This window comes from Mus pahari, chromosome 18 (genome assembly GCF_900095145.1).
Source record: "Mus pahari chromosome 18, PAHARI_EIJ_v1.1, whole genome shotgun sequence".
Lineage (NCBI taxonomy): Eukaryota > Metazoa > Chordata > Mammalia > Rodentia > Muridae > Mus > Mus pahari.
In genome coordinates, this window is record NC_034607.1 from 12,420,660 (window position 1) to 12,432,568 (window position 11,909).

The 11,909-nt window shown below is 37.1% G+C and overlaps 2 protein-coding genes across 2 annotated transcripts in view; one reads left to right on the forward strand and one right to left on the reverse strand.

The window, feature by feature from the left end:
* The window catches only part of Runx2 (RUNX family transcription factor 2), a 210,163-nt gene extending 207,483 nt beyond the window's left edge, over positions 1 to 2,680 (reverse strand). Inside the window, exon 1 of the mRNA XM_021217616.1 lies at positions 2,268 to 2,680. Within this exon, the coding sequence (XP_021073275.1) occupies positions 2,268 to 2,637 (370 nt within the window). The 5' untranslated portion in view covers positions 2,638 to 2,680. The remainder of the gene's footprint in view (positions 1 to 2,267) is intronic.
* Positions 1 to 11,909, forward strand: part of Supt3h (SPT3 homolog, SAGA and STAGA complex component) — a 317,124-nt gene that overhangs the window by 36,810 nt on the left and 268,405 nt on the right. The gene's annotated exons all lie outside the window — the stretch shown is intronic.

Consider the following 11,909-nt stretch of genomic DNA (forward strand, 5'->3'; position numbering starts at 1 on the left):
TCTTCTGTTTCAACAGGATTGATTCATATGAAGTAATGGTTTTGAGTAGCACAGATTGAAAGTCTTGATTAAAGTAGCAGAGATCAAGGACACTGGAACTCTCTTTTCATCTCTCCACTTGCTCTCTTGCATTCCTTCATCCCTCCCTCCTTCCCTCCCTCCCAGAGGTTGAGGTGAGCTATTCAGTAAGCACATGCTTTGTCCCTTACCTAAACTTTCTTTAACCATTTCGCAAAATTGACACATGTACTTAGGACATTGCACTAGGTGGTTATGCTGAGCACTGTAAGAACGTAGCCTTGAAGGGAGGTTTTAGCTTCACAAACATGGAACAGGGAAACATGCGACGTGATGATAACCTGGAACAATTGTCCACTCCTCACCTGTAATTAGTCTGGTGTAGGAGGCTCGTGGTAAGTTCTCTAGCCACTCCTAAGGTACTGTTTGGAGGAGGGGAGGCAGGGAAGGTGAGACTCACTTCCAGGAGAGAAAGCCTGGCTAGAATGTGAAAAAATACTGCATGCTGTGGAAGATGGCCTTGATTTATCTCTTAAGCTTGATCAGATCTTGGAAACTTTAATATACAATAGTCATTAAGAGTGCCATAGAACTTTAAGACCCACCCCTACTCCTGTATGATAGAACAAGGACATTTCAACACGTTCTTTGACAATTCTGCCTCCACTTCTCCATGGAACAATAGCTTTAATGTAGGTTTTTCTTGTCTCTCAGTGACTACTAGTAAATATTCTCCTATGTGAACTGTTTGTATAATGTGGGCTATCCTGGGATATAGTGCAGTCTAACTGTAGTTATTTTCTGCTTCCTGAAGGCAGAGCTTTTAAAAACAATGCGTATGCCTACTATTGAAATTATGATTTTATCTATGATTATTACATTGCATGTATTATAACTGAGATGACCTACTTTTGGCTACTGTGGGAGTCATTGTAGCAATTTCACTTATTTTAAAAATAAAAACCTGAAGTATATTTCTTTACCCTTCAAGAGACCCCTCCCATCCCCTTTTTAGGTTAAATTATTTCTCTTTGACTTGAGCTAAGACAAGCCCTGTTCTAGGAGCCAGTTAAGATGTGTGAAGGAGGAGGAGGAGGAGTAACGGGAACTCCAATCATTAGTTTGAAAATTCTGCAGCTAAGGATTTATTTAAAAGCTAAAAAGACAGTCTTTAAAATCTGCTGTGTAGTTGGGACATGTTGGATATCATAAAGAGAATCATGTAAGTGGACATTTTACTACACTCCTGTGACAGTTGATGAGGATTGAAACCATTTACATATCTGTATCAGCACTTACTTGCTAAAAATTCAGTATTAAGGGACTGCATTATGTTTGTTTTGTTTTAAAAGTCCAGCATGATTTTGTCGGCATGGTTCTTAAATCCTTCAGGGTATCCTTGTGAAGTTTATTTTACATGAGACTAAAAACGGTATTCATTTGGTAGGTCTAAGAATGTGCTCAAAAGAATCTTAGAGGTTTCAGTGTTTGCTGTGCGTTTGTAACAAGTTCTGTGTGGGAGCAATAGTCTACAGATATAAAATTAAATTTAAAATTATTAGAAAAGTTCAGTTTCATGTACATTCAGTGTCCCAAGCACTGGAGATCTTTACAGAACAGCTCTGATGTCCTGAAAATGCTTCTATTCTAGTTGAATGTCTGATTTAGTCACAGAAAATTGTTTAGAAACAGGCTAATAAAGATATCTGAAGACATAGTTTCAAGCGGTAGAGAGAATTCTTTCAGTGGAGCGGCTGAAAATGCTAACTCCCCTCCAGGTTTACTCCTGTGTCATACATGGTAGACCACAATGTTTCAATAATTCTGTGGTCTGCTATTTTGTAAAATTGCTTCCTTTTGGAAATTTGTTTCAATATTGGGAGCTGCCGAGTCAATAACTTAACAATACTTGATTAATTCAGCATCCAGCTTTATTCTAGGGAAGTTCATGGGAATATTAAGCTCTTACTGTTTTTAACATCCTTGTTTCTGTTACACTGGAAAACAATTTGATTAACATGAGCTCATTTAATTTTGTCGATTTCAAGCCACTACCCCGAGAGTTAGTTACACATGCCAAGTGCAAATATTTATAGCAATTTCATTTTTCAATTTCAAGTGAGAGAAAATAGCATCATCATGATCTTTAACATGCTGTGACCTAGGAAAGCTCACAGCCCGGCTAAACCTTGTACCTTCGAGCTTAACAGGTTCACAGAGAGAAAGACTGGAAATAAGGTAGCACTTACCCCAAAAGAAGCTTTGCTGACACGGTGTCACTGCGCTGAAGAGGCTGTTTGACGCCATAGTCCCTCCTTTTTTTTCCAGATAGATCTTGTGCCCTCTGTTGTAAATACTGCTTGCAGCCTTAAACTGAAAATACAAACCATACCCAGTCCCTGTTTTAGTTGTACAGTATGCCTGGAGTACATAGACTTTATATTTATTTTTTTCTGTCAAGAAATTATGTAGCTGGTAGCATGTGAAAAGCAAGGAAACAAAACAAAACGGAGTGAGCAAATATTTGAAGGACCTACTATTCCTGCATGGACTGTGGTTAGAGCACTCACTGACTTGGTTGGTCTCGGTGGCTGGTAGTGACCTGCAGAGATTAACCATTTAAACGCCAGAGCCTTCTTGCAGTCTTCCTGGAGAAAGTTTGCACCGCACTTGTGGTTCTGTGGTTGTTTGTGAGGCGAATGAAGCATTCACACAATCCAAAAAAGCAAAAGCTTTAAAACTCCTATTTTTTGCAAGCACTATTACTGGAGAGACAGAATCATGTGGTTTGTGACCTCACAGTACTCAAAGTAAAGTGGGACTGCCTACCACTGTGGCTTCCCCCTTGCTCTCTCCCCTCCCTCTTTCTCAATCTTTTTCCTTCTCCCCTCCCCTCCCTCTTTCTCTTCTCTTGTCTTCTCCCTTTCCTTCCTTCTGTCTCTTTACTTATGGGTGTTTCTCTGTCTCTCCTTCCCTTCCTCTCTCCCCCCTCCCTCCCTCTCTCTCTCCCTTTCCCCCTCTGACAAAAGGCTTGTGGTAAGGCCTTCCTGGCATTCAGAAGGTTATAGCTTTTTAATTTTTGTGACTCATGAGGATTTGGATAGAATACAAATGCTGAAGGAGCCCACACTCCTGTAAGGTTAAGCCTTTGGAGAGCAGAACTCTGTAGCTAAGGGTTTTCCTTTCTGCCACCTCCCTACTCCCCCCTTCCCTCCTCTGCTTTTTCGTCTCTTTTCTCTACCCCTCCTCCCTTTCCTTCATTATTATGTCTATGGAAAAGTGAGCAAAATTGTCTCAACCGAGTGTGTGGCGTTCTGAGCAACAGTGCTGATTTGCAGTAATTCGCATCTTGGGATTGTATCACTTGCAGGGCTGCTTCGGATTTCCCAGGGTGGCTGCTTCCTTCTGTTTGCCTTTTGCTTGTCTTCCTAAGCTTGTGGATCTGTAACTCATTGTAAAAAAAAAAGTTTACCTTTCCAGAGGTCTGCTTGCAAACTCCTTGCCGGGATCAACTGTAATTGGCTGTCACAAAAGTGTTAGCCTGGGGATTCCTTTACAAATATTAAATCATGGCTGTGTAGTTGATTTTTTTTTTTTTTATTAGGTGGTGGCTCTTACAATAAAGATTAAATGTAATTAGTATCGTTTATATTATATTTGCCATCATCCTATGGTTACTTTGAAGATCTTATAACAACAAATGTCAGGAATTGCGGTGGACATTTTGTTGGAATAATGTTAGTTTTCTGTATGATTGGATTTTATCTTTCAAAGAAATGTTTTGTGTAATTCTTTAGTCAGCTTGGACAGTGACTGTAACAGGACTTTGGGTTGCAGTTCTGCATATATAATGAAATATTCAGTAATTTCCATAGCTCAGAATAGAGCGGGTTAACAGAAACTATTTTTTTTTTTGTTTATAATGGAAGCTTTGAAATAAATTACAAAATGCTGTGTGTAGTAAGGAATAATGCGCACAGAGTATGTTAGTCGTCTCGATTTGCTAATTCTGATTCAGAAGAAAATTGAAACCATCTTTGGGAAACTATCTCTTCTTTTGCCCTCTTGGACATGTATGTCTAGAAGCTCATTTTCTTATTAGGATGATTATATATCATAGGCAGTGAATTTCACATTTATGAATAGAGCTTCCTGTTTTCATTAGTTGGGAGCGATGGAGGATTTTTCAACAAACATAAAGGCGAGCAGACCAATTTCCTAGGCATTTTTTGCCATTTATCCACGCCACTCTGAATTTGCATGTTAGATTTCTTCCTAGTGTGATGGTAACCAGGAGTGGCATGGAGCGGATGACTATGATGGTGGGTGGGGACACAGAAGTACAAAAATTTATTTGGGGTGCACAGTGGAGGTAAGAGGGAGTGACATAGAGGGTGACAGAAGTAAAATATTCTTGTGTCTGTCCACCCCAACATAACTCATTATCTGTTTTTGGTTCCTCTTAAAGTTATCTATGAAATCATGTTCATAAGATTCTTTAAATATTTTTTCTCTATACTAGAAAGACATGGTAATGATTTTAACCCTTTATTTTTCAAGAATCTAGATTTATTTATTTTTTTCAGAATAAACTTTTAATGACAAAACCACAGAAATATATTCTGTTGTTTGATTTTGAGGCTAGACTCATGTTTTACTGTAAAACAGATCTTTATACTAAAGTTTTCATTTAGGGTCATTATTCATGCAGAGGAGAAAAACGTTACTCTATTATCCTCTTCCATAAATAAAGTGTGCCAGTGTGATCTTTGTCTCTATTATTCAAAGTAAATAAAAAGAGGGTTTTGTCCATATAATTTGTGGAGTTTCTGAACTTAGTTCCATATGTACAAGGAATGACAGCACTTGGCAGTTGAAGATGTTTGGGTAGTTGCTTTAGGATAGTAAGCAAATGCTTTTCTTTTTAGAGTGCCCAGGTCTTTTATGTCCTAATTTTTCATGCAATATTTTTTCCCTTACATTTTTTTAAAAAAGGTATATACATTTTGGTCATTCAAATTGACCTAAAATGAATTTGGATAAATTTTACCACCATCTCATTTATCTTGTAGTCACATGGTCTTTTTTGCAGGTAACCTAACCCTATTTCCTGTGTCTGTGAGTTATGGTCTGTATCTCATGATACAAGAGTTTAGTAGACACTGCTGAACGTGGCCTTTATGAGTTGTGTAAAGTCCATCACATTCTGGCAGGATAAAATCAGGGATGTTACATTTGTGGTTAAATTTATGCATTCATTGTCCATGTACCCCTCCCAATTCAAACTAGACTCAGGAGCAACCTGTACACTGTTGTGGAAATTTAAAGACAACACTGTTGAGTGGGAATATCTTTGATACTGACTGCATTTCCTGAGAAATGGCTGCCAGGGATGGAGAGAGGGAGCCAGCTTTGTAAAAGCCATGGCAGAAAGCGCCTGTTTAGAGACTTTTACCATGCTTATATTCAGAAATGGAAACCACAGACTCACTTTAAAGATTTTTTTAAATGTAATCCTTTTGGGGGATATGCTAGCAATTGCTGTGAAGTAAGTAACAAGTTTAGTTGTGCCCTATAAATTCTGCATTTTCATGCAATAACAATGAAATACAGCTTTAAATTTGAAATCAGTCTTAAATGATGAAATTATCATCTTGCTTTATGTTTTTACAATTTAATAATTTTTTTCAGAATTGTCAAAATTCTTAAAATATCAAGACATTTGAATATAACAGTATAGTGATATCTTAAATACTATACATTTCTTCAGTGTTACCATTTGAATTAATTTTTATTTGATCAGTTCCTGCTTGCATTTTAACATAGTAGCCTTACTTTACCAATACTGTGCCAATAGCTGTGTTCTAAAAAATGATTACTTTGGATGTATAGTTGTTTTTTTTCTATTCTTTTAATCGAAACAGTAAGAAAATGACTAACAAACTCTAGATGCCCACTCTGGCTTAAAATATTCTGCTTTGAGACTTGGGCTAGGGACTTTCTTAATTCATTTTAACTTAATATTTAGTAATTTGTGCTTTCCATTGGTGGGTAATTTTTCTTTTTTCAGGTTTAATACATAGCTGTTTAAGTTCACAGCATTTATCAAACTTTTATTAAAGACATGAAATTGTTCTGTGTTGGCAAAACATTATAGTTTTATATTTTAAATTATGATTATGAGCTAATAACTCTCATGCCTTTATATTACAAATATAAGAAAGCATATCTGGTTGTGAGTACAGAGTATTTTGAACTTGGCTATGAGGTTTTAAATTAGATAATATTTTTAAAAGTACCACAGTTTTCTTGTTTACTGATTTCATGTGTGTGTACTCCTGACAGTGGTCTTTCTAAGTGTGATGTAATATGCAGATTGGATGCCCAAAGAGAACATCCTAAGTTATTGTCCACCCTTACCTCCTCCCTCTTCCTTTCCCTCCTTCCCCCCTCCATCCCTCCCCCTCCTATTGTCCCTCCTCCTTCATTTCTGTTCCTCTCTTTTTCCTTCTGCTCCAGCTCCAGGCTTTTTACTTTCTTTCCCCATGCTTTCACGTTTCTATATATTCAGAACTTTCTTAAAATTCTATTGAGGAATATTGACATCTTAGCACTCACTAATGAGTACCTCATAGGTCTGAAGTGCAGCCCTTTGTGTACACTGCTGTGTACTGTACCTCAGGTCTTAGAGACCATTGACAGCTCTGTTCAGGAATGTTTTATTTCTGCCAGTCTGTCCCTCCACTCTTTATGCTGTTTTACTTAGGCATAGTGTTTTGCACGACATTAGCACTCTATGAGGCTGGCTTCTTCTGGGATTACTCTCTGAAGAGTGGTGGTCTATACTTCTGTAATGTATCTGTATAAAATATTTTATGTTTCTTATAATTATTAAAGCAATTCATCTTTGTGTCATTTTTGTAAGGATTTTTTTTAAAAAAGGTGACAACTTGCACAAAATGTGGGAAACATGATTGTATGACAGCAGAGGATGTGGCCAGACTAAAGCAGGAAACGACTACCCACAATGCAATGTTACATACACTACCACTTAATAAAATTTATATCAAACATGCTTCTGACCAAGCCAAAGAAAAATAATATCCTAGCTATGCAAGTTAGTGTATCTAGGGAAAAGCGAAACTAACTTTTGTGCTTGCATAGTAAGGGTAAGTGTGGGGCAGCCTAATACATGGGAACCTTGATTGTCACTTTGTCTTTGTGGTTTAGAACTTGACTGCAGGTGACATTCTGAAGTGAGAACTTAATTGGTGTCACTTGTCATGGAAAAGGCCCTATAGGCCATCACTCTCTTGTTCTTGTATTGAACAGAGTTAGAGTATCCTGTCACCCAAAAGGCAACAAAGTTACAATTCTAGATACTGTTGGTCTTATGTAAGCTTTGTAGAGAGCCATGTGCTTTTTTAAAGTCTGATTTATCAGTTGTTGTTGGGTAGTGAGCCCGCTTGAGTCAAGCCCACTGCAGCATATTCTTTTCTGAGTAATTGTCTCTCTCACCATTGTATCCATACTTTTCCTTCTGTTCATGAACTTGATGAAGTCAAGGCAAAGCAAACGTGAACTTTTATATGATGTGGCTAAAAAAAATGTATCAATGTATCATAGAAAGATCAGCTTTTAATATATTTAATGTCCCCATTTATAAGTCTTCAGCTATTGAGCTTTTAGTTGTCAAATTTCAGCAATTTTGATGAATTTAATACTTGATAATTTACATGTATTTTAAGGTTTCAAAAAGGAGGTTGACCAAATATTCAAAAAGGATACATAGTTTTTAAGTTGGCAAATAATGTTAAGAGATTTTATTAGATGATTATGAAAGACTGTCAGTATCGCTTATGAATGGCCCCTCTGCATATTCCAGGATGTATGGATTACCCATGTTTTATTTTGGAACATCTCAGCATTTAGACTTGGGTGTTGTTGTCTGTATCTCTTTTAAGGATGATTTGCTTAATTGTTAGAGTTCCCCTTTTAGAAGATGCTTATCAAGAACAGCTGTCGCGGCGTGGCTTTCTCCACGGACTCATGGTGGTCTTTGGAAGAATGTTTCTCAAGTTTGACAGGTGAGACAGAGGCTCCCCAGTGCCACTGCTTTTGGATGAATCTGACTGTGGTCGGAGAGAGTGCATCTTGCCAAAATATATGGGTGAGACCACACACAGCCTTTAGAATAGTTATTGTAGGGTTATTTCAGGAGTACATGTCTTGACAGTTCTTTTATTTGCATGCCAGTTTCATTGCCGTGTATAGATTTCTCATTGGGTTCAGAAAAGGCTATTGTGGATTGAGGTCTCTATTAAGCTTTATGTATAATTTATGGTGAGTTCAGGCATAATTAACAATACAGAAAGAATATTGAAAATGAAGCAGTGGAATACGGATCTTTTTGTTTTTATAAATTTGACAGTATTCCCACTGGAAATCTCAATTTCTCAGACATTTTAGCAGTTAAGAATTACTCTATTTGAGCTTAAAGATTTTTAAAAATTAGAAATATTCAAATATTTGTATTCTCTGGTAATATTAATATTAGGAAAAATTGCAATTTCTTAAAGTATATTTAAAAAACAATATTACTTATAAACAGTGTTTGTAAATTTTACATTTTAGTAAAAGCTTGAAAGCATTGAAATAAATTTTGGAGAAGACAGTTTCTAAGTATGTAGGCATAATTTGTAGGCTACCAGTCTTTTATGAGATGATTAAAGCTTTGTTCAAAATTCAAAACTATAATTAAAATTACAAGTTTTCTTAAAGTTGGTGCCTCAAAAACTGACATTTTTAGTGAACTCTAGACTTTTGCAAAAATGTTTCTTTTAATAAAATGATATATTTGGACATGTTCATAATTACTATTTGCAATAATTTTATTAAAAAATTCACAAGACTTTTCATTTGATTAGTATATATACTTAAGAATATACTTGTAATAATTCTAACCTCCTAAGATAAGTTTGTGTCTTCCCTGTTCTCCCAACATAATCTACAGAGGCACAGGCCTCCTTTCCCATTGTGGCTGATGTCCTTCCAGAGCATGAAGACTGGGGCGACCACTTCTGGCTTTTCAGTGAACAAGTTCATAGAGAGATGAGAATATATCATGTACAAATAGATTGTTTAAAAAAGTACTGGTGTTTATTTCTCCAAGGTTAGCTATATCTGTGAACCTAGATTGATTACTATGTTAAAAAAAAAGGAAAAAGAAAGAAGAAAGAAGAAAGAAAAAAGAAAATAAAAAAGGAAAAGAAGAGAACTGCACAGGCTATTTTTAGACCCGTTGAGGAGACTCGGATCTAGACTCTGGGTATCAGTGAGTTACACTCAGGAGCATCAAGCTGATGACAATAGTGTTGACTTACATAGGAACAGTCCTTACTCTTAAAGGAAGTATGATCAAGTACTAATGAAGTCAGTGGCATACTCGACAAATATACACATAAATGTGCCAGTGTTTGCTGTAGGATCTGTGCAAAGGGATAGACTGACATTTATTTTTCTACTTAAAAAGTGGATTCTGAAACATGAAGCATTTTGTGTTTAACATGAAGCATTTGTGTGGCATGGTATATAAAGAATAAATTAACTGGGCAGTGGTGGTACACGCCTTTAATCTGAGGCAGAGGCATGCAGATTTCTGAATTCAAGGCCAGTCTGATCTACAGAGGGACTTCGAAGAAGGCCAGAGTTACACAGAGAAACCCTGCCTCACAAAACAAAACAAAGAAAGAAAAGAAAGGAAGAGAAAAGAAAGGAAGAAAAAAGAAAAGAAGAAAAAAAATTACAGGAATAGATTGGGTTATACTTAGTAATTTAATAATTTTAGTTTATAGCTTTAACCTTAAACTCTGTTTGTAGTGAAGCAACTCAGGGCTGGACACCTGTAGAGAAAAATGGTGTGTCATTTTCCATTAAGTTGGATCATTCTAGAATGTATAAAAATACCCTTAAAAGTTCATCCATTTTAGCCATGGTTGTGTACACGTGTACAGGAGGAGGCTGAGGCAGGAGCACCGAGAGGTTGAAGCCAGTGTGCACTGTGTTGGCAGACCCCATCCCGCTCCAAACAAGTAGTGGAGATGGACAGAGCTGAGCACTTGCTGCTTTTGCATAGGACCTGGGTTTGGTTCTCAGTACCCACAACCAGGCTCACAACTGTCTGTAATTCTTAGTTTCAGGGATCCAGCACCTTCTTCTGGCCTCTGTGGGGACAAGACACACATGTGCTAGACATGCATGCAGATATAACATCCATACATGTAAATTAAAAATAAAGCCGAACGAGTCATTCACATCAACTAATTACTGTTAGCTTATATTATTACTTATAAGTCTTACATTTCAAGAATTAGTCTAGGGATCAGAAGCCTATGTCTAAATCAGAAGTATTGAATCTTGAATTTGTGTCATACTAGTTGATACTTTACCAAGGGCTAACATACCTTTCTATAAAGAGGCAGATAATAATAAATATTTTTGGCTTAGGGGTTGTAGACTTTCTGTCATCAACTCAGCTCTGGTTACAGTCTCAAAGTTGGCAGCCAGTAAATGAATACATGTGTCTGCATTCCACTAAAACTTTATTTACAAACCAGGCTCTGGCTCCTGCACCTGTACTGTTATTCCTAGAGAGCTTTGTGGTCTAGTGGATACCAACTAGAGAAGAGGCAAGAATGAGTTGTAGTCATGATCAAGTTTATTATTCTTAGACGGTTTACAAAATCTTTTAAAAAAGTTTATTGCCATGTGAAGCCTTTTGTCGACAGTGCTTTATACCATCTGTTGAATTGGCTCAGCTAATGACTTTGTAGTACAGTTTCTATTTATCGTATAATTATTATGTTGTGTATATGTGAAGTACCTTAGAAAACTTTTAGGTATGAGGTTGGAATACAAATAAATTATTTTAACAACAACATTTATACATTACATATTCTAGAAGTAGTCCTATTGATATTTACTTTAGTTGTTCATCATCATTAATAAAATTATAATGGAATAATTGTGGAATAATTATAAAGTAAAATTGAAAATATTGTATTCTTTACCCATAGAAGTATTATTCACTGAGAATTCATTGGGTTTAATGCCCAAGCAACTATGTTTAATTGAAATACTATTAATAATTATCAGTTATTTTTCCCAATATTATTTGTGTATGTATGTATGTATGTATGTATGTATGTATGGTGTGTGTGTGTGTGTGTGTGTGTGTGTGTGTGTGTGTGTAAGTGTAACTGTAAGAGGGAGACACAATATGCACATGTGAGCGCAGATGCCTCTAGGCTTATAGAGGGTTACGAGCTGTCTGAAATGGGTACTGGAACTGAACTCAGGTCCTCTCTGTAACAGCAGGCTGTATTCCTAATGGCTGAACCACTTCTCAGACCTTCATTTAGTGAGATGACACACTTAAGTCATTGCAAGTAGTGATTAAGATAGCTTGTGTGGTAGGACACAAGGAAGTGCTCAGAATCCCCAACAGCATCCTCCAGGGTCTTTCCATGGAAGGCCACATTGCTCATGTACAATGCAGTTTAAAGAGCAATCACTGTTCTTTCTCTCAAAACAAAAAAACAGCATCCCAAATCAAAACAGGCAAGCAAACAAAACCTGCAGAAGACAAAAGTACCCCTGCCCGTAAAGGTGGGGAAAGTTAGGCAGGGTTGAGGGTACCACCTTCCCACCCCCTCCACCAAGCATCAGACTGTTAGCTGGGTGGTGGCGCACGCCTTTGATCCCATTGCTCAGGAGGCAGAGGCAGTTGGATCTCTGAGTTCAAGGCCAGCCTGGTCTACAGAGTGAGTTCCGGGACAGCCAGGACTATACAGAGAAACCTGGTCTTGAACCCTCAGCCCCCAAAAAATAAT